Source organism: Carettochelys insculpta, chromosome 2, assembly GCF_033958435.1.
Source record: "Carettochelys insculpta isolate YL-2023 chromosome 2, ASM3395843v1, whole genome shotgun sequence".
NCBI classification, from domain to species: Eukaryota; Metazoa; Chordata; order Testudines; family Carettochelyidae; genus Carettochelys; species Carettochelys insculpta.
The window spans coordinates 210,039,254-210,066,795 of NC_134138.1; the positions used below are offsets into that span (position 1 = coordinate 210,039,254).

At 41.1% G+C, this 27,542-nt stretch overlaps 1 protein-coding gene across 1 annotated transcript in view; it reads right to left on the minus strand.

The window, feature by feature from the left end:
* KAT2B (lysine acetyltransferase 2B) overlaps positions 1-27,542 on the minus strand; it is a 62,263-nt gene that overhangs the window by 3,488 nt on the left and 31,233 nt on the right. The window contains exons 7-17 of the mRNA XM_074984481.1: positions 23,930-24,036; positions 20,198-20,323; positions 18,180-18,316; positions 15,938-16,146; positions 14,944-15,070; positions 10,851-10,961; positions 8,570-8,713; positions 7,635-7,749; positions 6,932-6,968; positions 6,613-6,676; positions 6,431-6,515 (exon numbers count right to left, since the gene is read on the minus strand). Of these exons, the coding sequence (XP_074840582.1) occupies positions 6,431-6,515; positions 6,613-6,676; positions 6,932-6,968; positions 7,635-7,749; positions 8,570-8,713; positions 10,851-10,961; positions 14,944-15,070; positions 15,938-16,146; positions 18,180-18,316; positions 20,198-20,323; positions 23,930-24,036 (1,262 nt within the window). The remainder of the gene's footprint in view (positions 1-6,430; positions 6,516-6,612; positions 6,677-6,931; positions 6,969-7,634; positions 7,750-8,569; positions 8,714-10,850; positions 10,962-14,943; positions 15,071-15,937; positions 16,147-18,179; positions 18,317-20,197; positions 20,324-23,929; positions 24,037-27,542) is intronic.

Consider the following 27,542-nt stretch of genomic DNA (forward strand, 5'->3'; position numbering starts at 1 on the left):
TTCACAGCTCCAAAAATGACACTCATGTCTCAGTGACACCAGAGTGTTAGTATCAGACAAGACAGAAATAAAAGATAATCCACCCTTCTATCATTGATCTGCAAAAAAGATGCCTTTCCATAAAGAGACACACTCTAGATAAATCCTGGCTAGCTTGTGAAAGAATTTCATGCGAGTACCCACAAATAGCCCGGAAATCTTGGCTACAAAATGCTCCCATTTTTTAGTCTCGTTGCATGGCATTCTAACAAAGGAAACAGCTAACAGACACTCATGCTTTCACCTATGAGTAGAAAGGAGGCAAACAACTCAGTAACAGCTACTGCAAAGGCAAAGGCTTATCCACTTATTGTAATTTTGTACCTCCTACCACCCGGAACATTTTGCATTTATCTTCCGCTCCTAACAACTCTGGGCTTTCTGTCCTACTTGGCCTGTGCTCATTTACATGGGGGGTGCGGAAGGGCAGTTCTTGAGCACCTGACTCAGAGCTCACAAAGGCAAGCCCCTACTGCCTTTGGCAGAATGTAAATCGGACATGTAGGTAAACTATTTTGGTGTCCTTCTAACTGTAATCGATCCACACTTTTCTCTCCATTTTTACTACTGTTTTCTTCATTAAATGATTAAAAATTGATCCAAATAATTAATGGACCCCTACCATGTAGTTAAAAAAAGGGTAAAATCATTAAAATCCTGGTTTTTTATCTGAGTACTGTCAGAATTTTCATCCCAATTTCTGAGAGAGGTTTTTCTCCAAATTCCACAAGTTCAACCACTATGGTCCGGAATTCCATAATCTGGCACCATCTCTGGTCCAGCATTCCCACAGGTGGTCTGAGACTGGGGAGCACTCCCGAGGAAAAGCCAGGCCCACCAAAAAACAATTCCCCTCCACCCCCAGACCAGCCCTCGCCAAACGCCACAAAATACTCATTTTCATAGAATCATAAAATCATAGAAGACTAGGGCTGTAAGGGACCTCAAAAGGTCATCTAGTAGAGCCCCCTGCCTAAAACAGGATCAACCCCAACAAACTCATTCAAGCCATGATGATGTCAAGCCGGGAGTTAAAAACCTCTAGGGATAGAAATTCTACCAACTCTCTTGGTAACGCATTCCAGTGCTTCACCACCCTCCTGGTGAAATAGTTTTTCCTAATATCCGGCCTACTTCTCTCCCTCTGTAACTTAAGACCATTGCTCCTTGTTCTGCCATCTGTTACCATTGAAAACAGTCTCTCTCCATCCTCTTTACAGCACCCTTTCAGGAAGTTGAAAGCTGATATCAAAGTGCCCGGCAGTCTTCTCTTCTGCAAATTAAATGAGCCTAAAACTCTCAACCTATCCTCACAGGTCATGTGCTCCAGCCCCTTAATCATTTTTGTTGCCCTCTGCTGAACCTGCTCCAATGCGTCCACATCCTTTCTATAGTGGGGGGCCCAGAACTGGTTGTAATACTCCAGATGTGGCCTCACCAGTGCCAAGTAGAGGGGAATAATAACTTCTCTAGATCTGCTGGAAATGCTTCTCCTAATGCACCCCAATATGCCATTAGCCTTCTTGGCTACAAGGGCACACTGTTGACTCATAACCAGTCTCCCATCTACTACATTCTCCAGATGCTTTTCTGCTTCACTGTTACTTAGCCAATCAGACCCCAGCCTGTAACAGTACTTAGGATTCTTCTGTCCCAAGTGCAGGACTCTGCACTTCTCCTTGTTGAACCTCACTAAATTTCTTTTGGCCCAATCCTCCAATTTGTCTAGGTCGCTCTGGACCCTATCTCTACCCTCCAATGTAGCTACCTGAACCCTAGCTTTGTGTTCATCTGCAAATTTGCTGCAGGTGCAATCCACTCCTCACCCAGTTCATTAATAAAGATGTTGCACAGGGCTGGCCCTACAAGCAGTCTCTGGGGCACTCCACTTGAAACCAATCACCAAGCAGGCATTGAGCCATTAACCACTACCCGTTGGGCCCGACTATCAAGCTTGCAGTTGGTGGCATCAGCCAGAAGTGCAGTCAGACTGCCCTGGGGCTTGGTGCACTCCCATGGGGCCGTGCTCCTGGGGTTCTGTGGCCACCCTGCCTCTTCCCAGAGCACCCTCCCACTCCTGGTTCAGTCAGTGCTGGCCCCTCTGCTACTGCTGGAGGAGGGACACTTGGGAAGAGGCAGGGTGGCTGCAGAGCCCTGCAGCTGGTGGCAGGAGTGCAGCCTGGTGGCCATGGGGCTTGGTGTACTCCCACTGGGCTGCACACCTTGCTGTGGGGCTTCACAGCTGCCCTGCCTGACCCCATACCCAGTCCCTGCTTGATCACTGCCAGTCCCTTTGCTGCTGCCGGAATGAAGCTCAGCAGCTGGCATTAACTTCCTCTTGTCTGACAAATTCCCTGGTTCATGTACAGTCAGGTCCCAGGCGTGCTAGACCAGGGACAGTCAAGCTGTATAAAAATATGTGTACAATCCATATATAAGAAATACAAAGAAACCACTGAGGTACAAGTTCATGTCATGTATGTGTCTTTCTGGAGCAGTCCACAAATAATTAAATCCATAACTAACATCAGTTTATGGGGAAGTTTCAAAATCCAGCTAATCTTGATTTGTAAAACTCTTGATTTGTATACTTAATTCAGGCAAATATAATTAAATATCCACCCAAATAAAACTTAAATCACGGAGAAAGGAGGATAAAAATTGCTGGCACACACTACCTGGCTGTGAAAGAATCTGTGCTGAATCTCTGTTGTAAGTTTTATTGAACACATTATTAAATCAATGGCACAAATGTATTTAGATTTCAGACACACATGCACGCACAAACCCCCCTATACAGATTAGGTGTGTCTTTCAGATTTCCGTCAAATTGCTATTTGGGCCACAGTTCTGCACTGTTAAAACAGAAATGGATAAATTACAGCAAGATCCCCAAACGCCCTTAAATTTAGTTTATGAAGGAAGACAGTGATGGTTATTGGCAGTGGGGAAAGTACCAGTAGGGTGGATGTCTACTACTGGAAAGAAATTTGCCTAAGGAAAACCCACTTTCACTGATTCTACAAGCCAAAGCCACTGTGTACACCTATAAAATGTATTGGAATTTAGGTTGCACAGAAATTTTTAAAAACAAAACATTACTGTGGGTGTTTTATGTTTGATAATGCCAGGATGTAGAAAAACTAGTGAACTACTTCCATCCCACACAAAAAAAAAAGTGCAAAGCTTAGTGATATTTATCTTTATCATTGCTGATATGTTCCAGCACATGCATTTTCTTTTTGAAGTGTCTGTACATAGCAGTCAGGAGGAGAACAGCAGGCTCACAAATTAAAAACTGTAAGCTCTTGTTTGTTAAGTGTTAGACGATCAAGTTGAGAAAATTAAGTTTATCTCCACCTTAATATGAAGGGTGACAGTTTATTAATTTTATCCACAACATAGGACATTTTTTAAAAAATAGGGGTAATATTTATATTTGAGCTTGCCAATCTGGGCAGTAAGTGTTCTTTATAATAATGGTGGCCTAAACTCTGTGCAAAAGCAGATTCATCACATTGAACCATATGGCAATATGGCGTTCATTTTCTTGACTGATAGAGAATATTAAATGAAATACCTTTGGTTTAAGATGATTCTGGAAGGTGGTTATTATTTTATACAAACACATATATTTCCTATATGGAAAGGATGAGTTTAAGTACAATAATCATTAAGCCAGATGGGTGGGTGTGTTCCTTTTGACTATTTGAGGGCTCCACAGAAAATCTAGGTATTGCTGTTTCTCCTCATGCTCAGGCGAACCTTCCATGTCTCTGCTGTGGAAGGGCACAGTCGGGGGCAATGTCTGGCTTGCTGGGAGAAGTGGTATGCCTCTTTAAGGGCAGAGACATGGAAGGTCTGCCTGAGCATGCTGACTCACCCCACCCTCCACCATATATGACCAGAAGAGGGAGGTAGTACACAGGTGCAAGCCAAGCAGGAGAAGTGCTCTTTTACCCTGGTCAGAAAGAGTAGCACCCACCCAGTCAGCCATAAAAGTGGAAAAATGCTAAGTCTGGCCAGGATCTACTATGTGCACTGTATTAATGGCTTTTTTCACAGGCAGTGAGCAAGAGGCTGGGAAAGAACTTTTACCTCACCAATACAATGGCCATGAGAGTGAGTGAGTGAGTGTGCATGTGTGTGTTTGTGGGGGAAAAGGGCAGTGTTTCACCTTCCCCATAGCACGTTCTTGGGCCAGGGTAGGGGAAGGGAAGAGCTTAGTTGAGGCCAGCAAAGAACATGAGTCAGGCTGTGACGCCACTACTCATTCTGTAAGCCTGGGGCAAATGTCCAGTGCAGGTACTCTGTAGGAAGGGACTCTATGATCATATAAATGGTTTAGTAAAGGGTTTGAAGGAGGTAATTGTTAAAGGTGCAGAAACGGGGATGTGGGAGAAGGGAAGGCACCTATGACTGGTACAGCAGAGACTCACCCCCTTTTAAAGCCCACTTTTACCCTCTAACTGATAAGGCAAGGAATCAATCCTCCACTACAACCCCTACTCAAGGTGGGAGGATAAGGTCCCAGCATCATGTTGGCTGGAAAAGAGGAGGAAAAAGGGTGCGGGGAGCTTACGAAACTCTTTCCCCACTCTACGTAGATCCTGAAATAGTCACAGAGTTACTTGCACTGTATGCTTTTATCTATCAGGTACTCCCAGACAGTTCATAACACAGTTGCAGCCTAAAGTAAGCCACATTCAGTGTCTCCTGTCCTTTTGGAACAGCCAGACAGCAGAGGGCTTTCTCTGAGGTAGAGACTGATTCACGGAGTCACTGACCGTGGCCTCTTGTGTTCTATTCTCCAATAACAAGACAAAGTGCTCTGATTAGAAGCAGTGGGAAGGAAGATGGCAATGAATGCATAGTTTGATTCTGTTTTAGTTCTGTGGTGCCACAAAACAAATAAGCATCTGTTTAGATCAGGATGGAATCATTATCTATGATTGTACAGCACAGCAGCCAAAGGCAAAATAAAAATTCAATGTTTTCAATAGCAATTGTGTTGCAACAGAAGCATGAACAAAAGCACACACAGATTTTCAAAATCTCAAAATAAAGAAGCTGTAAGACTGGTTATGACAACAGCATGTGGGCTGAGATATAACTGAAACAAGCCCTTGACTTCAATTTGAATTTTAAAAGTTAAATGAATGGCATAGTGGGGGAAGTTTACAGGACATAGTAGCTGGGGACAGGCTAGGAGACTACCACACAGTTGCCCTTGCTGCTGACCAGAAAACTGTGTGTAGGGGTGGGAGCGGATATTTACACTCAAGCCAATCACAGAGAAGTCTTCTTCCAGGATGAGGTGTTGGGAGATTTTTTTGGTGGGGGTGGGGGTCGGAGTTGCCTTCCCCACAGACTTGGTGGAGCACAGGAGGTAGGTTATAATGTTACATCGTGGTACGTAAGCGTACATAATCAGGTTGGGTAGTCTGTGCAAATGATTAAGGAAAGAATGAAGACTTGCACAGTACAATTTACAGTCAGGTACTCCCAGACATTTTAAAAGAACAAAGTTTTGGACGCATACCCATTGCCTCTTCTTTCTTCCACATGGGCCAGGTGATAGGACCTCAACTTCTAAGTCACTCAGGTAAGTCTGGAAATTTTGTCTTTTTTTTTAAAGCAAAGTTAGATAAAAGTACACAACAGCGTCTAGTAGACCCCTGAGTTATATAAGAGTTGCACTCCTGTGCACCCCACGTAACTCAAATTTTGTGTAAGTCGGGGGGGTGGGGGGAGGGGGCTGCTGCCTGGTTCCCAGTTCCCCTGGGCTTGGAGGAGCTGAAGAACTTACCAGTGATAATCAGTTGGCTCCCATAGTGGCTCTGCTGGGAGCCAGACACGGCTTCTCCCCAGCTTCCCCCAGCCAGGTGGGCAGACAGCCACTGCAGAGTGGCTTCTCCCCAGCTCCCTGCAGCTGGGGAAGCCAGAGGCTGGAGTGGAGGAGGGGATTTAGACTTGCACTTAAGATGCCTTAACGCAAGTAAAGCGTAAGTCAAAATAGTGCATATTGGGGGTTCACTGTATGCAATGGACAATTACCCTGTGCATGAGATCACATCTTTATGGGTCTTTTAACCCTAATATTCAGCTAAAAGATGCTAATATAGGCCTTTATTAACAGCTTGCTGGGATCTTTTGAGACACTATATTATTTTGTGTTCTCTTACAGGAGTACATAATATAGGTGCTTCACTGAAGCTACGAAGTGTTCATACAGTTCAACTGACAGCAATATATTTTTGCCACTGTTGAGCACCACACTGCAAGCAATACATGAGAAAACATAAAAATTAATCCTGATTACTATATTTGTCTCACGTCTCCAGCTAGATAGATCTTTAAGTTTATATTTTAAAAATGTTAATGGCATTACCCATGGGAAACCTTATAACTTCATAATATCCAGGAGCTTCTGTTCTCTTCACAGGTTCCATGAAGGGCCAAGCGCTTTGATGGCTCTTTAGTAAAGAAAAAAGTAAGGTATCTAATATGGAAACTCCATATTGGAAATCATTTCAAAATCTTTAAAGTAGGTAAACAAAAACGAGTACCCACCTTCACTTGCTGCAGGATGGTTTTCAATGTGCTATAAAGCTGATCTGGATCTCTGGGTTCTTTACTTGAAAGAAAATATTAATAAAGAAGATAAAGCTCATCTCTTATGCTACACCGTACATATGACCAACTCACAAATTTAAAATCTTTTATCATTAATGGAAAAACAATGCTCAAGTGCTATTCTACAGCAGACACCCTTATCTCAGTTTCGTGATACGTGTAAAGAAATATTTGAAAGTTACTCAGTTTAGAGATGTTTGCTCTCAAAGGATTCCCAAACTGCTTCATCACTATCCTTTGTCCAAGCAGTACTTACCCCCTCTCTTTTCCACTTGGTTTCCAGCCAGTCTCTCCTGCACACCAACAAAATTAAACATTACATGAGAACTTCTTGAAAGTTAAATTTAATAAAAACACATCATTCCCTCAATAAAAGCTTTCTAAAGACTAAACCTAATAAAACTACAACATGCTAGTTCCAACATCACCTAATTTCCCGCACAACATAGTCAAGTATACTCTAACATGCTCAACAAGGAAAGCACTGTTTTTTTAAAAAAATCTGTACCATTTTTATCATAATCAGCCACTTCTATGGAAAGAAAATAGATGTTAAAATGATTCAACAAAATTATTTCCTATGAACACAAAATATGTCACCAAGACAACTGAAAAAATAAATTGGTTGTAGTTTTGTTGTGTTTCTTGATTCAAATAAGTATCTATTTAGTATAGGCTGTATTACAGTCTAGGGTTGCAGACATAAGATGGACCAGAAAGGAAATATTGACTGTACTGTGAAGCAAAACAAAGGGGGAAGAATTAAATAAATATATAAAGAGAAGCAATATAATAAAATGCCTTAGAAAAATCTCTAAAACAGGAGAGAATACTCCTGCATGTTTTATATCATATTAACAAACCTGAAGCCTATTAGAAAGACAATACTGGGAAATTCAAAGTTCTCTAATCTTGGGGTGTGGCTGTTTTGATGTAATAAAAGGAAGGCTAGTACATACTAATTCCAGGAATGCTTTCTATAGGAATCTGTCGCACTCCATCTTTGAAGCAGGAAAGGCCAGGATAGACTTTTCGAATCTGTGCTTGTTTCCTTTCAATCAGCTTTTTAATGATCTGTAAGAACAGAGTCGAGAAAAGGTGGGAGAATGTTTTAGTTTTTAAAGCCAAGGAAAGTAGTTGACTGGCTCAAAGTCAAAGTATCAGGACATGAAAGAAAACTGTGGCAGTGAAACACGTAACAGAATCCTGCTCTTATAGTCCTTGTCCAGTCCAGACTCCCATTGAATCAGTGAGCATTTTGGATACCTAAAGAATGCAGGACTGACTTGTCAACAAAAGTTTCACTGAATGTGAACACCATTCAGACTCCACTTTTTAGAAGCACCTGTTCCATTTCAAAATCTCAAACTGTGAAAACAAAAAGCAGTCAAGTGGCACTTTAAAGACTAGCAAAATAGTTTATTAGGTGAGCTTCGTGAGACAGACCCACTTCTTCAGACCATAGCCATACTAGAACAGACTCAATATTTAAGGCACAAAGAATATTGAGTCTGTTCTGGTCTGGCTATGGTCTGAGGCAGTGGGTCTGTCCCACGAAAGCTCACCTAATAAACTATTTTGCTAGTTTTTAGAGTGCTACTTGACTGCTTTTTGTTTTGATAGTGTATAGACTAGCATGGCTCCCTCTCTGTTACTATTCAAACCGTGAAAGGTGCTTTGTGTTAATGAGAGATGCCATTTACTAATGCATCCCTTTCAAAAACAAAACCATCAGCACCACCACCACATACACCCACACCCTTTTCCCCAGATTCTCATGAAGAGATTTGAGTGCTGACTGACGTGTTCTAAAAATATTTCATAAGCCATTTTAAATGTGGTTTTTTTTTAAAAAATGTTAATATTTACAAACAATACCTTACATCATTATTACCTCTTTTTGCTTTTTAATGATGACAGAAAATTCAGTGTAGGGAATCCTTGGATTTAATTCACATCCCATTAAAGTGGCTCCTTCATAATCCTTGATATAGCCAACATATTTTGCTTTTGGTACTTTAATATCTTTGGAGAAACCCTAAGAAATGATAAACTCAAATTGATATGATGCAGTTTTTTTTACAATCATGTTAGAAAAAACAATTATCAATTATAATCAAATTCATCACACTGTCAAAATGTCAAAAGCAGGGGGCTACAGACCAAGATTCCAGGTGTATCAATACTTTAGACTGTACATACAGGTTGAACTTCTCTAATATGACACTCTCTGGTCCAGTAACAACCACTGTCTGGGATGATTTTAGTTAGCTGTGTGTTCACTTATTATAGGTATGGCCGAGTTTTCTGCAGTCCCATAAAGTTCATTTATAGCCACCAATCCTGGCTCTCAGTGTTCTGTGCTGTTAATTAGCTCCAATTTATCCAATGTACCCCCTAAATATCTTCTAAGAGCCCAGTGAGCAGGGTAATTCTGCTAGACAATGGCTGCTTCTACACTCCTCCCTCCCGTCGGAGGTGGCATGGTAATGAGGCAATTCAAAGAGGCTAACAGGGTGCTAACGTGCATATTCAGAGCCTCATTAGCATAATGCAGCCATGCAAATTTTGAAATGCAGACTTTGAATTGCAGATTGACAGTGAAGATGGCGACAGCTTTGAAATAAGCACCCCACTTCAACATTCTCTTACTCCCACAGAACTAGATCAGATACAGATCGAATCTGCAATTCGAAGCCTACACTTCAAAATTTTTGCAGCGGTCATTATGCTAATGAGACACTGAATATGCATGTTAGCGCTTCATTAGCCTGCTTTGAATTGTCTCATTACCATGCCACCTCCAACGGGAGGGGGTGAATGTAGAAGCAGCCAATACTGACCTCCTGTGGGTCAGCACTGGTCAGGTCCCAAGGGTGCCAGACTAGAGAGGTTCAACCTGTAGTTTTACACACATGTAGTCAGTTACTCAAATGCAAGATCATGGCCTATAGCAGAAATGGAAACAAACTCCAAACTGTAACCAGTTATGTTGGCCAGGGAGAAGGTAGGGGGGACACAGATTTTCATTCAAAGTAAGATGTTTACAGATTCAAATAAAGGCAACTTTCAGCTCTACTTCAGCATTACACTAAAGGGTCTCAATCCTGCAGCCATGAGTCGGGCAAGGTTTCTGCTGAAGTCAATAACAGTTTTGCCCAAGTAACACTTCCACACTGTGCCCTAAAAGAACAAAACAGCCAGCCTAACCACTCACGTAAAAATCAAGTGCAAAAAATAAAAATAAAAACATAAAACCAAAAAAAGTTCCAGAAATTACAGCATATGGGAGTCAGAACTCCACATTGCACTACACCCACACATACTACAGGTGAACATACCTCACAATTCCCTGACAAAAAACCGAGGAGGAAACTTGACTCCCCTTTGGCCACTTCCCTAAGGCTTTTCTTAGGCTAGCATAATGTCTTATTTTGTTTTTGTTTAAACTTTCCAAAGCAGGCTCTAGTGCTGTCTTTGGGTCTGTTACCACAGACCTCCCACACACACTCAGAATGAAGTTAACAGATCTGTATATGGGTCCTTGCTGGCAGACCCAAAAATAAGACTGGTGCTTCAATGCTCAACTGACTTCTTATTTACTATCTATTTTAAAGGAAGATCAAGAAAGAATAAAACACACAGTCACCACATACTAGACTAAAATGTTTGATGGCATAGCTCATTGATTTCAGTATGATTTGTGAGCAAAAAGAGACACAAGATAAGGCTCTAAATCTATTTCTGTTCAGTGTGGTAAGAATACTAGATTACCACATACTTCTGTCCTACCTCAAACTCCTTCCAAATTAATAGTGATTTATTAATCCAAATTAATTGTGATTTATTAAGTGCATGGAGCTGGTAACAGCTTTTTAATATACCACTAGGAACTCAGAAAGTGAATTTATATTAGCCAAGTTCAGCTGTGACTTTTTAAAACGCTTCATTGAGAGTATTATGCAATCAGCAAATATATTTAGATTTTCCCTTCCAAACAGAGTGTTCTATGAAGACAATATTTTAACTTTGGCTAACACAGAACATATTTTACACATTAAAATAAAAAGACACTGCACATATTATCCAACTGCTTAGATATCAAAAACTGCTAATACATTTTACTTAGCATTTCTACATTTAACTAGCTGAAAAATTTTCTTAGGCTGACTTACTTGTTTCTTGAAGTAGCCAATTGCATATTCATCTGCATATGTGAGAAAGTTGAGAATGTTATGTTTGATGTGATACTCTTTCAGATGATTCATTAGGTGAGTTCCATAACCCTATGTGGAAACAGTTAAGGGAATTCAGCTCATGAGGAAAATTTTTTTGGTGTCACATGCATCAGAAACTGCGGGGTAAGGGATAGACTCTGCCTTCAACTGTCCTTTGAAGGAAGTACTCCTCTAGAGCTGTACTCAAGTAACTCAGGTTCATAATGTAGAGAGAATAAGCAAAAATTGAACTACTCACAATACTTACAAGGTCACATATGCAAACTAATGGAGGACACAGATTGTCATAACTTCTAATTACTGATTCACTTTGCTCTAAAAGAAACAACCTCAGCTCTCTTGAGGAGCAGAATGTTAACCTACCAGTAATTTTTTCAGACTGTTGTAATTCAGAATTAAATATCAAGTATACAGTGTCAAAATCTTGGGAACTAACCAAAGCTAAAGGTGCTCAGATGTTACAATGATGTATCAGAGAAATACATTTTTCCTTAAAACTTATTTTGGCCAGGTCACTTTACAACACACTTTGTAACAGCTATACAGTTGTTGTACTACCTATGTTGTTCCTTATGTTAATCATGATAGTTTCATTGTTACGTTATCCTCTTACCCACTTCTTTTTTTTTTTTTCAATCACTAGGCTCTTTGGGGCAGGTACGATCTTTTTATTATAGGTGCAATATACGCATGTACAATGGAGACCTGATCTCTCAGGACTCTAAGCACTTCCACAATATAAATTAATAGATAATGAATAAAGACGTGCTCTTACTCCAAACATAAAAAATCCCCATTCTCATTCAGAAACAGAAGAAAATTATGCACTAATGTAGCTAAAAGTGAATAATCTTGCAGAAAGTAAATATGCTATTTACATTTCCAAATAGCCTTTGTGATGAAAAATAACTGATGAATCAGAGTATTTTATGCTAACTGCATACAATTTAACTGAATTCATCATTCCTGCTTATGTTGTCATTAGTGAGGCAATGGATAAAAAAACTGGAGCCTTTTAAAAGTCTCTAGGAAACATATCTGTGGTCTTACTTCATTCAAAGATTAGAAGACTTCTTCGGCTTAGACATAAGCTAGGGCAATAAACTACAAAATGGAAAGTGCAACATTCTGTATGATCAACAATCTTTAATGGCTTCAGGAAAATGGCAACAGATATATCAGAGATAAATATTAGAAATTTAATACAGAATACTTAATAATGACAAATATTTGAAAAAGACAGTCACCATGGGCATAATACTTGTGCATCATCTTATTCTCAGTGGCTATCCTTTAAAAGCTGGGGGACCTTTTACTGATTTCTCATTTAATATTACAATCCCAGATTATGTCCTAAACTGCATATTCCTGAACTGTAAGAAAGTACTACAACAGGACCCCTGTTTCACTTTTCAAAGAGTATTTCAGGTATCAAATACCTAATATGACAACTGACAGACTGTTGAGTGGCCCCAAAAGTTCTTTCGCAGTCTCAGAAGTGCTAAAGAACTAAAGGGATTTTCAGTGTTCCAATTCTAAGTTTACAAGAGTTTATTTAAATAGGAGAAATTGTGATTGAAATGTAATGAAAAACCTTTTTATAAGCTAGCAACTGGAAATGTGAGTGCCAGCCAAGCTTATTTCTTTGTAGGAGAACAATTCACACAGTAAAGTTAAAGACTTACTAAGAGTATGGCTACGCTGAAATCGGACACTGACAACTGGTTCATGCCAGCTGACTCTAATTGCAGGGCTCAGGCTAAGATGATGTTTAACCAAAATGTAGACATTCAGTCTCTGTCTACCCCAAGCTGTGGAACCCTCCCACCTTCCTGGGTCCTAGGGCCCAGACTGAAGGCCAAGCCCCAGCATTTTCCCCACAATTAAACAGCCCATTCAACCAAGCCAACTGGTATGGGTCAGACATGGGTTTTTAAATGCAGTCTAGATATACACCGACGTTTTTTGTGCCCATCATTCCCTAGTCACAAGTTTAGTGTCCTACTGCAAGAGTTCCAGTTTATTTTGTCTGACAGCCTATCGGGTGTCACATCTGAGACTTTAAGGAATGTTTAATGAATTCTGACAATAACTGTGACATCACATATACATGGCACATTTTATCCTAGAGATAATTTTTAATTTAGCTATCTTATGTGAATTCATTTCTTCAAATTTTATTCATTTGCACAAAAATGCTGCCACTGAATATTTATACACAGAAGTTATAAGACTATGCAAGCTATCGTTCACATGCAGCTGCTTCAAAACTGTTTCAACTTTCAAAAGCCAACTTTAAAAAAAAATGCCCTCCATTTTACTTAGTCCATCTATGTAAAAGTTCAGAAAAAAAGGAAGTGCTTTTCAGCAAGGAAGAGGCTAAGAGCCATTTGTAATCATTTTCTGAGTTAACTGTGAGTCGTGGCCACCTTCTACAGAAAGGAACATAGGAAGCCCAGTTTTCACATGTAGTTGTCTCAAATACGTAAATATGCTAACTAGCACCCAGGAGTGTAAAACTGATAACTGTGCACCAAAGTGCTCATGCACGCATTCAGTTTAAGCAGCTACTTTTGACAACTGTTTCTTGGGAGGTAGAACTGTTGTTGCAGAGTGAATCTCTCTCTCTAAAGCTTGAATTTAGCACTTAATGCTCAAAAAGCATTCAACTCCCACTCTGCTATTCCCTCACCCTGGCTCTTTGTTTCCAAGAGCCTGAATGTAGCACAAAACTTTTGCCAACTCTGTAATGTGAACTCTAAATTAGTTTCTGTGTCATCCATAAACACAGATGGGTGAATCAACAGCTACAGCACCATACAGAAAGAGAATGAAATCTAACAGCCATAATTTTGATTGACCTGAAATCCTCCACTAAAGGGAAATCTCTTTCTGTACTTTTACACTGTTCATTCTTTTAAAAGAGAAGTTCATTCTTCAGGCCTCATATGAAAATTAGATCAACATAGCTTCAGTGCTTGGAGGCATCAAACAGCTACTCTCCCAAGTACACAGCTGTGCTGCCCTAACCCCTGGTGTGGACATAGCTAGGTCAACAGAAAAATGTTTCAGTCAAACTTGGTGCTTTTGCTTGGAGAGGTGGAGTCTCTATAAAAATGGAGACTCCCCTTCTGTCACTCTAGGAAGCCTCTCTACACCAGGAGCTACTGCACGAGTGCACAAAGTGGGGGGCAGACTCCCTTGCAGGGGCATGAAATTTCATAAAGGTGGGGAGTAGTACTACCAACTCCTGGGTCTCAATCTTATCCATCTCATTAAATATGTTGACATATGTTATTGTTTTTATGTATGCGCATACACATTTATATACTGATTAATAAAGTTTTTATATTCTACATACTCATTTTCTTACACATGTTTAAAGGGGTTTCTTTCACATGAACACAATTGAAATTTCCATTGGCTTGGATTACATCAGACAGATTGGGAGAGCCCTGCTAATTTCAGGGATGAAAAGTGGGGCCCAACATGAAAAGTTTGATCAGCCCTGGGCTACAGCATCCCACTGTATGGCCTATAGTGTAGACAGGGCCTAACACTTAAATCCTCTCCCAGTACACTCTTGGAGAGTTATGTAATATGCCCATTTATTTTAGATGTGAGATTATGCTGGCTTATTGAAAAATGTATTTTTAACTCAAGTAATTTAAGGCTGTAGTCCATTGCATTGCTGCTTCACAAACAGAATGCCCATTTTCACTCAACTACAAATGTTATAATAAGATGACATAAGGCTAGTCAGTGAAGACTGAACTGTGGGGAGCACAATAATGGGAGCCAACAGATTGGTGTGATGATGGAAGATGTTTTTAATTACTATGAAGACCTAGAGCATTTATAGGCAGTTGAATTGTTTTGTGTGTTAAATAGATCACCTAGTGATCCTGGACAGGAAAGGGAAGTAAGACCAGGATTCCAAAAATATGACTATGGTCCATTACTGAGTTCTGGCCCCACAGAACTCAGACAATCAACTATACAATAAATCAATTTTTAATATTATCTTTACCTTGACTTGTTCATTAGAAGTCACAGCACAGAAAACAATCTCTGTAAATCCTTGAGATGGAAACATCCGGAAACAGATACCACCAATCACACGACCATCTTTTATCAATGCAAGCGTCTTGTGTTTTCTGAATCAATAAAATAATGACAGCCTTAGCACCTGTGCATTGCATAGGTGCCATCTTTCCCTCAGAAATTTTATTCTTTGCTTTCCAAAAGCAATTAGAGATGTCTTTGTTTAAACCAATTGCTTGTATCTACGGAACAGCTGCTGATTAACCACTATCATGTTCTGCATATAATGTAAAATGCCCCATGAAATAGTATTTTTGGCTTTGTCATTATAAGTTATACATTTACACCACATTTCTTATCAGGACTGTACCCTGGCTAAATTAAGATTTAACTGAGCTTCAGGACATTCAGCCTTTACTAACAGATGCCCGATTCCCTGTGTCACTCTACAGAGCTTAAGTGATTAACTTCCAGCAGAGATAATCAGGCAGTCAATTGTTGTAGGTATTTCTAAGCACCTATTCCCAAAAAGCACACAAAAAACAAAAGAAATCTCTACTTCAACATCACTTATGCTATGTGCTAGCAGTTAAAAGGACAACACTGTCACCAGTGAACCCTTCATAACTGTTTATGGAGAGGTTCCTGAATTTTATCACAGATATGAAGATCTTGGAAAACCTGTCCTACATCCATTGGCTGCATTAGCCAAAAATCACTGTTAATAATCTTTAACTTTCATGACAGCAATGATAAAGATGATTTCCAGATTTCACACACCTTCTGATTATATTTGTATTCAGTAAATTTGGAAAAGTAGCAACCTGATTATATCTGCCAGGCTCAATCTCTGTTTGAAAATAGTAAAGCAAGCTTAGAAGAGACATACTTTCTGTCTTTTTTGTCCTGTAAGCTTATCCTTTTTTTTTAATTTCTACAGCACATTACAGACTCTGACACATGAGAAAGAAGATACTAACGGATCAAAGACCAGGCGTGTAATGTACTCCTTTGGCATTCTGGGTAGCTGATGGGAGAATACATTCTGTAAACCAACTAGCCACATCATAATCTTTTTGTTTGGCTTTTGGTTCAGGGAATTTCCAACTACATGAAATTCAATCACTCCACGACGCTCCTCTAGTCTTGCTGCTTCATCCCGGGCTGAATGTGCTGACAGAAAGTTAGTCTGTATCATGCAAAACGGGAACAAAAATACATTAGACAGAGCTTGAGGAGATATTGTCTTAAATTTCCCAAGTGTTCTAAGCCTCCCATTCATCCTTTTACAAACAGAGCTGCCTGTGTGTATTAAATAAACAGTGACTCTTGTCAAACAAGCCTGACAGAGTTGTTATTTTATTTTTGCTTTCCTTAATTATAGAACTGCCTTAAGAATTTGCAAACTGTTCATTTTCTTCTAATTTTGCATCTAAAATTTGACAACTGTGTGTCCATTTCTGAATGGGGAAAAAACTAATATAGCCAATTTGTTTATCAACTTCTACTAGTATAGCACCTTCCCATGAAGAAATGTGTTTGCTTTTATATTGGCAACTATTGTGGAAGATCACATAATAGCAATACTGGAAAAATACCTTTGTGGCTCCTATGGATGGCTGTATTTTCTTTTTAAATATTTAGGTTTATTATAGTGAATTAAATGAAAAGGTATGAAAGCTCAACAGTTACACTAGTGAGTTTTGCCTGCAAAAACCTGGTTTTGTTGATAAAACTCACGGAGCATGCACACACAAAATGGGATTTGTCTACAGTATCTGGACAAAACAGAGCACTTTTGCCAGCAGCATTCTGCCTCAAAGCTTTGAGGCATAACACTGCTGTTGACAAATTCTGTCAACAAAAAAGCTGTATGGACGGTCTGGGGGGGCCTCCTCTTGATATTCACAACAATGGGCAGCTCTGTCTGCTGTGCTTCTGCGTGCCTGTTTTGTCGAGAGAGCAGTCAGGCAGTCCAGCTGCTCCATCAACAGAACCCAGCTCTCTCAGTTGGCTTGTGTGTGCCCGCACTCTGTCAAGAGAAGTTTTGTCAGGAAATCTCTTCCAACAGTGATTTCTGTTGATAGATCACTGTAGTGTAACCGTAACCAGAGTGAACCAGCCCAGCCACTTATCCTTTCAAATGGGATAAAAAGGGGGAAAAAAAGTTAAAGCTACTTGTTGGATACTAAAATATTTCTAATGCCATCTGGGAAAATACACACTTGCATAGCTAGTGCTCCTTGGAACTAACGCACTACAGACATAGGACTGTCAACAGTTACAGTGGTTCCCACAGTAACATTTATTTTGCATTTGACGAGACTTTGATGTACTGTTTGCTTTCCAGAACAAAGTTTAGCTACTGGGCATCCTTTCACCACCAGTCCCTGCATCCTGATTGTCTCAGCATTCACAATGAACATTGCCCAAACTGCTTAATCTGACTGATGGAAAAAAACCTTGTAAAAATCCAAATCTTTTGCAACCTCAAGCTGAGAATTGGCAAATATGAAAGATGGGCAAAACATAATCATGAGGGGACTGAAGAAAAGGAAGAGCCAGAAACACAAACCAAAACATGTGTGCCATGTTATGCTGCGTATACTAATATAGAAAATGGGTAGAATACAATTCAGTTTCCCATGTCCCCCGCTCCTCCTCAATTAAGGGAAGAGCTATTGGAGGGAAAAGCAAGGGAGCTGTTTCCATTTTTGAGCTTCAGGACGTCTACATATTCGCTAAAGAAAAAAGTAAACAGCTCTGCTATAATTCCCAAAAGTTTCCAATCTGGATCTAATATTCTGCTACAAGATTTATACCAGCTTCACCCATGTTTTAAAGTGACATGAGAAAATACAAAACATCTGCAATTAACAACGAAGTATTATAGAACTACCCTGTAGTAAAAACACATTGTAAAACAAGCTGAAAGCACTCAGAGCTAATGTAAGCATTTTTTTTACTACCACTGCTATCAAAGCATCTTTGTAAATGATACATATTATAGAAAAAAAAAGATGTTTTTGCCTATTTACTGTTCTGCCAAACAATACACTTCATATGAGAAACAGACCAAACATTTTCTTTCATTTTAAAGTCAAGTAAAACAAGACGTGATGATTAAATGGATCCTTAAATTCTAGTAGCTTATATTATCCCATTTGCGTTGTAATGGTTACAAAAGCGAATCCTCAATATTGCCAGGTGTACCTCTCTCACCTCTGGCCCAAGCATCGCGGTTGGGTCTGTAATTGTAGACATCACTTCATTGATCAATTCAATAGGAATATCTCCTACAACTCGTGGCCTTTTTGAATGTTCCTGAGAATAAGTTTCAGTGTTCTTTCTCTTCTCTCCTATAAATCAGATCAGAGCAAAAAGGAAGGATAATTTAAAGGCCAAACAGGTTGCCACAGGCAAAGAACATACTCCATTTATAAGACACAAGCAGCAGGAATTTAGCCTAGTGAAAGCTTCATTGTATCAGATCATGTACAAGACCGGAGCTAATCACTTTCACAGTGTAACTGATTTCTGTAAATGAACTAAGATTTGAGGTGCTTTTTCAGCAATGCAAGCAGTCAGTTTTACAATTATAGTACTGACATGTGATCAATCTTTTTGTTAATGTGTCTATGCTATGTTTGACCCCATTACTCAGAGTCCCAGGAAATCACTACGAGCCTTGCTAAGAAACTACAATATATGCTTAAGTTGATTAATGCAGGCAGCTCATGTTACTAAGAGTCATGTAAGAAAAAAGAAAACAAAAGATGTTTGTTGTGGGAAGGGAAGTTTAGTAAAAGCTGGCATGGTTAGGTTGCAAGGAAGTCCTATAAATACAAATATAACAGTTATGTCCTGCCCAAATACAGGTCCAAGTTTGAATCTCAGACTTTATACTTTGTTCAGTATGAAAGGGGAACACTACAGGTGCTCCTGACAGCCAACCAGCACACCAGCACCCACACCACCCAGAACCACAGCCCTGAGCAGACCAGGTAGCTTCCAGCAGCGTCCAATCGACCGACTCCAGGCAGTAGCAGATATTAAAACCCCCATCAAAATACATTAAAAACACTATATTAATTACAAACTGATATGTAGGGTGTGTCTACTTTAGGAACTAACTTTGAAGTTAACTTTGAAGTTAAGCACTACATCGAAGTAGCCAGCAGATAGTATACACATATTTTCCCTTACTTCGAAGTAGGGTATCCAACTCTGAAGTCCTTACTCCATTCCCGGGAATGGAGTAGTGCCCTACTTCGAAGTTGGACTTTGAAGTAGTGTGTGTAGACGCTCTACTTCAAAGTTGCTTACTTTGAAATAAGCAACTTCAAAGTTATTTTTCTAGTGTAGTCACAGACATAATGTAGTAAAGGCAAACTGAAGACTGTTTTTAAAAATGAATTAAATGCTCAATCTCCCAAATAGCAAGAGGCAGAGATTATCCACTATGTGACTGATTGTAAATTTATCTTTTATTTGTATTAGGTCACAGATCTCTGGCTTCTACTCTGCTACGATGCCCCAGTAAGCATCACACTGAGATGTACAGCTTTCAAGTAAACAGACTGGCACACGGAGACAGCATATGAAGAGATGAAATCTGGGTTAAGAATTTTTTATTGCAAAGATTTTTGGTTGTTGTTGTTTTAATTGTCTCATTTTAAATCAAACACCTTATGCTAATACAGGCGGGAACATAGCAGTGGAATGGAAGCCAGTAACAAGACTTTAAATGTCTTTAAACTACAGGAAAAAACCAAGTTCACAAGCAGTTATGTGCAGATATCCATCTGCTTCCTACTATTTGGAACATGAAGCATGTAACCCTAAAACTGCCTCTTTAAAAATAAAATTGGGTCACCTTTGATTTTGTTTTCCTTCTGGATTACCATGGTAGTTTTAAATCATATCTGTAAACAAAACAATGGTCCAGTAAATAACTGAGAGCTTGAACAGAAGTGGGCACCATTTTGCTTTCCGTAACAGTGGATATGTGCCACAGAGCTCAACACGTGATGTGTTCAACATGCTGGAATTTGTCTACATTAAAAAGTAAACCAATTCTTTAAAGTTGACTTGTTTTCTCCTTCCCCCTAAGGAACAGGATCTATGGATTTCAGCTATGCCAGAGCTATTAAAAACAAAGAAACCTGCAGATTTGACACAATATAAAACCATGTTCTGATAATTAGGCCAAACAGAAGATCAACTTCCTTTCAAATTACCTAGAGGTGGGTCATGGCAAGAAGAAACTTTGCAAGCAGGACTCATATTTCCGCTGTTGGGTTGTTCTAGAGCTGAAGGACTTGTATTATATGACACAGACCTTGCCACAGGGGGAGGACTGATAACTGAAGCAACATAAAAGAGAAAAAATATTCAAGACATTAGAATTCACTCAAACGCTGTCTGGAAGAACAACTAACTTCAAAGAGTTACACAGATAGTGAGTATCCAATGTACTGTCAATCTAAAACCATGGTAAAAATGCTATTTGTGTACATTTTAGAAAGGTTTCTTTATTCTGATCTGTTTGATTGTATTTTAAATTATACTGCACAGCAAGCCAAATTCCTTGGTGAGCAGATGAGAATTTACAAACTAAATCTTCTAAAAGCTCCAGACAACAAATTCTGTTCTAACACATTCCATTGTATTACAAAGCTAATTTTACTCTACTGCCAATATCAGGCTTTATTCTTCAGCATTATTGTGCAAAAGCTAGGAAAAATGGAATTCCTCAACTAGCTAGCTGGTATTCTGCCAGGTCAAGAATTGATTTGCCTCTAGCTACAAAGGGTCTTCTAGGAAGACATGCAAGACTTCACTGAACTGTCCGATTGCTCTACTTGGTCCTACCTGAGTGCAGGGGGGTGGACTTGATGTATTTTTGTGGTCCCCCACAGCCCTGCATTGCTATGATTCTATGAACATGCTGCTTAAACCAAATCTAATGCAAGGAACTCTGGGGGCGCTGCTAACAGCTATACAATTTTTTTTCAGAATAAAACTACCCCACTTCTCCACCCCTTCCAAAATACACTTAACTCCGCTTGCTCAGATTTGTTTAGTGCCACTAATCCATTGGTTCTCAAACTGCAGTCCATGGACCACTAGTGGTCTGCAAGTGCCTTACAGGTGGGCTGCAAAGCTCAGGGCTCACCCCAACACACACACACCGTGAGGAGCCCACAGTGGCATTTCTGTCCTAGAGCACCCCCACCTCCACAAGGTTGTTGCCTGGCACCAGCTTCTCACTGTGAGGGTAGCCCCAAAGGCCAAATCTGACACGTGGGGAGAAGCAACATGGTGCTGTGTGCTGTTGCTCCGCCACCCACTAGTAGGGTGAATGTAGTGCCAGAAACCATTCATGGGAGCAGCAGAGGGTAGTACCTGGGAGTGGCGGAGAGCAGAGTCAGGTAAGCAACCCCTCCACTACCCTCATGGCCAACTCCTGCATCCCCATCCCCCTTCTGCTGCCCTCCTGCCCAGATCTCCCAGCCTCTGTCTGCTCCTGGACCTCCCTCCCACTCCTGGGCCTCCTACCCTCAACCTGCTCCTGCACCCTGTCTTGTTCCTTCTCCCTCCCTCCCTCCTTGGCAGTCCCTGAACCCACCCTTGCCCCTGCACCCACTCTTTTGGCCAGACACCCTGCGCCCAGCCTGCTCCTGCATGCTGCCTTGCTCCTGTCCCTTCCGCCCTGGCTAGACACTCCATCCCCAGCTCACCGCTGCCTTCCAGACTTCCGATTCTCAGTCCTCCCCTGCACCCTCCCCCCCCAAGCCAAACACCCCACCCCCAGCTTGCTCCTGCACCCTTCTACCCTCTAAGACACCCCACCCTTAGCCTGCTCCAGCACCCTACCTCCCATCCAGATCCCCATCCTCACTCCAAGCCCTAACCTACTTCCTGGTAGCCCCCTCCCATTCACTGAACCCCTCATTTTTGGCATCACCACAGAGCCTGGAGTGACTCACATAATCTACTAACCCTGGGACCCCAAAAGAGTTAATCCAGCTTGTGGGGACCCCTGAAGCTTGGTCCTCCCTGTTGCCTTTTCCCACCTCCCCCTCCCCACGGGCTGGAGAGTGAGATATGGTAGTTGGGGGCCACATCAGTGAGGACTGGGGAGATTGGTTATTTGGGGTGGGGTTGCCTCTAATTTGTGTGGGCCCCCTTCAGTAATTTTTGTGTAGATCAGTGGCCCCCTGACCCAAAAAACTTTCCTTACCCCTGCCATAAACAGGGACAATGTTGAAACCTTTGTTTTTAGATATAAATTAACATTTTATTTTGGTAAACTAAAATAAAATTAAAGCACTTAACCTGTTTAATTTTTTATTTTGATTATTAATATTTCCTTTCATATTATTCTCGCATACACCTTAGGTTATAGTTCCAGTAGCCTAACATGAATAATTTAGTATTTAAGGTATTGAGAGATAAAGGCATTTTGTCACAATGGGTGGTTGACTGATCCAAGGAAAAGTTTGCATTCAGCGGATGGGTCATTGGCAAAGAAGTTTGAAAACCACTGCACTGATCATTTCATGACAAGGATGTTCCTTGGAAACTGAACACATGCACCCTTTCAACTGTTTTCTGATATATTAACATGGGAAGAACCTGGCTATTTTGACACCAGTGGTATACAAATCAAAAACTGAACTGTACTGAAGATTGGCTGATGAAATAGCCTCTGTAAGCAAGCACTATATTGGGCCTCTCTCTTATACCATCATAAAGAGTTTGGATTTGGTGGTGGGGGCAGTGTCAGTATAATTTCACTTGGCCCTTTAACTATTTACGTATTCTACAGACCTATTTTTCAGTATTAAATATGTCTTCCACCATACCCCAACACTGTCCATATATATATGATCAAATTCTAGTTAGAAAGTAGGAATTACTCACAGGCTGTGTCTACACTACTACCTTCCTTTGAAGGAAGGATGGTAATGAGGCTGTTTGGAGTTTACTAATGAAGTGCTACCATGCACAGGCAGCACTTCATTAAGCAAATTCCCCCTCGCGGCAACTCCAAAGTTTTAAACTTTGAAGTACCGGCACGCGCCTAGCCGCAGCGCACCCACCAGTACTTCGAAGTGCTGGGGCATCTTCGAAGTCTCCTTACTCCTCAAAATTTTGAGGAGTAAGGGGACTTCAAAGATGCCCCGGCACTTCGAAGTACCGGCAGATGCACCGTGGCTAGATGCGTTCTGGCACTTTGAAGTTTAAAACTTTGGAGTTGCCACGGTGGGGGTCGGGGGGGCAGGAGAGGGGAATTTGCTTAATGAAGTGCTGCCTGTGCATGGTAGCACTTCATTAGTAAACTCCGAACAGCCTCATTACCATCCTTCCTTCGAAGGAAGGTAGTAGTGTAGACACAGCCACAATGCTTCCTCAAGTGACAGCCAAGAAAAGCTAGATCAGATACTTCAATATCTCCAACCTGGACTTCAGTAGTTTAGTAGATAGACTACTGAGCAATATGTAGAATATTTAAAATCCATTCAGACAGATATATCTTTTCCAGATTTCCCTGAAAATTGTAAGTGCTGTTTCCATAATACAGCCATGAGGAGAATTCTGGGGAGCCCTGACAGGGGAGAAGTATTTCTCTGAAATGAGCTGATAAACAGTTGGCATGGTGCAGAATGCATCAGCGGAAACAGGCAATGTTTGAGGGAGCACTAAAAGAGTAAGACAGCTGGACCATTTATTACAGCAAGAAAACATGAAATGTTCTGAGGTTAGATAGCAGTTGTAGGCCTATATACAGGACAGTATTTCATCATTCCATAAGGAACCAGAATAACTGCTTCCTGTGGACATGGACTGCTATTCAGGCTATTGGTTTCAGCAGAGGCTGCCATATAAATCTGCATTTCCAATACTGCCTGCTTATAATTTCACCATTTTCTCTCAGTGGAAGATTTTGTAGATGTATTAATTACCGGTTTGGATTCCTAGCTGGCCAGTTCGAGAAGAAGACACCATGAAATCCGGGTCCCAAATAGGAGAATTCTGACTATACACCTCTTCCTCTAGCATGGATAGAAACCTAGCCACAGAAATGTAGAGGCAATATTAAACACCAAAAAATTACTGTTACCCAAAGGAAGAATAATCATTTAAAACATTTTGGATAAAAGAATGAAGAAACTGCTAACTGAACATGGCTGGCCATTTTTTACCATTATTTTTAATACCCAAGGTGAACATACAAAACATGAGCTTATACACCTTAACTAGATGTAAAGGCTACAAACTTTTGATCACAGGTGGCATATCACATTTGCATAGTACCAATGAGGGCATTGGTAGGAGAGCTGTGCGTTGACCTTATGCAACTGCAAGAAATACTTTTCCTATTAATTTTGGAAAATATAGTATTTAACAGATGAATTTGCATTCCTACTTTCATGTTCATGTACAAAAATCCCAGGAGCACTAGTCATTTACATTGGTCCTACGAAAACATTCCAGTTATTTGTGTAATTGTACATAGTACTTACATGACATTTTAAAAACAAGCCCTGTAGGTTTAAAAGAAATTAACTTAACACTTTTTTATGGCATGTCTCTTGAGCATAACACTTAAGCTATGTCTACACTTCAGGGTGAGGGGAGATTACTAATGAAGTGCTGCAATGCATATGCAGCACTTCATTAGGTAAATTCTCCCCCGCGGCAACATCCAAGTGCCGGTATGCCATGTAGCTGCGGTAGTGCCCACGCTACTTCGAAGTGCCCACGGCTACGCAGCATGCTGGCACTTTGAAGTTGCTGCAAGGCAGAATTTGCTTAACAAAGTGCTGCATGTGCACTGCAGCACTTCATTAGTAATCTCCCATCACCCTGATTACCATGCCCCTTTCAAAGAAGGGGGCAGTGTAGACAAAGCCTTAGCGTACACATCAGAACACCCAGCGTGCCTTAATAGGACCACTACATCAATTCCCTTTCATAGCTCAAACAGCTGTACACACCCTGGACAGATCTACATTGAGGCTCAGCTGTGTAATGCTTAGCTTCGTTACACACACATGCGCAAGCTTTGACTAAAAATGGCAGTGACCACAATGGCACAGACACTTGAATACACAGCAGGGATCTCAACCAGTACTGTACTCAGGTGGCCAGCTTGAGCTGCTGCCCACACCTCCATTGCAACTTTCATGGTGCTAACTTCATGTGTGCGTGCGCGTCTGTCTGAGCTGGGAACAATGCCCCCTGCAGTGCAATCATATCCTCAGGAACACAGGTTTTTAGAGGCCAGAACCTTGACACCACACAGTGTTACTCTCCAAAGCTGTCCTTATTTCTGTGGCTATCCAAGCAAAATCAAATGAGACCAATTGAGTGAGAAATCATTTAAACTGATTTGGGACTAGAGGTGAATTTCCATGAGGCTTTAAAGGTCAAACCAGTAACCAAACAAGTTTCAACAGAGGATTTAAAGTAGTTGAAGGTGCTGCCCCCTATATCTCCCTGCCACATTTTATGGCTTTACCATCTCATTTGCGGTCTGTAAATGTTTTGATCTGCCATAACCTGGTATGAGAGACCTCACAAAGTGACAGGGAAGCTGACTTTGCAGAGAGTCAGTGACACAGATTATGTAAAGTGCCACCAAGGGCACTAAGAAAAAACTATGAAGATGCAATTGTTAGTGTCTTTCCTTCTTTAATTTCAACTACTCTCACATCCAGTGTCCTCCTGTAACCGCAGCAAGTACAAGATTTCAGAAGGACTTTAGGAGTAAATGCAGCTAGACTGTTACAAGATGTATAATGCTAGAGCACCTTACACACACACACACACACAATCCCAGACACTAGGCATGGACACAGACATACAGACACCAGTTCCCAAATGATATCTCACTGAAATAAGAATCTAGATCACCAGGGCCCATTCTTTGGCGGATCATTTGACCAGGGATCCATTTCCAACTCTGCTTTCAAACTCTCTTTCCCTTATCTGTGGCTTAGTTTCCATACTGTAATGCAGGAGGATAAGGAGACACAAATACCTTTGCAAAGTGCTTTGCAAGTTGAAGATGTAGAGCTGCCACAGAAGCACTGAGTATTAAAGGCTGCCCATCCCTCCCGAGACACTGATCCAGTTTTAACTCTTATCCTGTTCCTTCCTTTTTCAGTAATAATAACAAAAAGTATTAATAATTATAATTTATAATTATTATTTGTATTACATTAGCATTTGGAGCTCCATATGATGCCAGGACCCACTGGACTAGGTGCTACATGTACACACAGTAAGAGGCAATCCCTGCTCCCAAGAAGTTATAGGCTAACTAGACAAGAGAAATAAAGCAGGGCAAGGGGGAACACAGAGGCTCAGAGAGGGGGAGCAATTGAGCCAACATCACACAGCAAGCTCATGCAGAGCCAGAAATAAAACCCAGGACTCTTGAGAAGATACAGAGATGACTTTCTCATGATGCTTTCTAAAGCCTGGAATGAATTTAAATAGCAGGCACAATGGCTCTTTAACCAGTGGTGACAAGTAGAGGAGCACAGAGGGTCGCATGCCCCCCAAATGCCATGAGTGGGAGAGGCCAGACAGCAACCAGTATGGGAACCAGTGGGGGGTGGGGGCTAGGGCCCACAGGAAGTATCTGCCTTCCTCCCCATTCACCAGCAGCATCAGGGAAAGTGGAGCAAGGTGGCCCTGCTTCTGTATTGCACTCCTGGCAGCGCTGCTCCGGGGGACAGGGTAGGACCACCCCCACGATCCCCGGTGAGATGTGGAGCGACACGGCCAGGGAAGCAAAGCAGCAGAGTTGCCTTGCTTCAGCTTCCCTGCCACTGCTGGTGAGTGTGGAGGGGCAGCGGAACCCTGCTGCCAGCACCAGCCCCACAAGTCCCCCAGACCATCTTGGCTGTAGGATGAGGGAAGGGAGAGGGCAGAGAGGATGGTCAGGGCCTGAGCACTGGAGGGCTGTCCTGGCTCTTCCTTAGGCTGGGAGGGGGTGTCCTGTGGCCGATAGCACCCCAGTTAGCTCCTGACTAGTCGTTTCTGTCTTCAGCCTAGTGCAGAAAAGCACAACAAGAACCAATGGCTGAACATTGACGCCAGACAAATTCTCATTAGAAATGAGACCCATATTTTTAACAACAGGAGTGAGTAACCTTTGGAACGAACCCCCCAGAGCAGTGATGGATTTTCCATCTCTTGACATCTTTGAATCCAGACTGGATGTCTTTCCAGACAACGTGCTTTGGGCAATCACAAATTATGGGGCTCAATTTAAGGATAACTGGAGAATCTTAATAGCTTGTGTTATACAGGAGGGCAGGTGATCAAATGGGCACTTCTAGCATTTAAAAAAAAAAAAACCAACCAACCAAAAAACAAAGCTATAAATCTATGAGTCAGGACAACTCTATATGGCTTCACAGGACTGAGTCCCAGGATTGTATTTGACACATTGTACATTTATACACATATCTAGCACAAGGGAAGTCAACTGATATCCACTGTAACTGAAAATGGCTATATAAAGTATTAAGTGGTTGAGACCCCTGAAACCATTTTGAATCT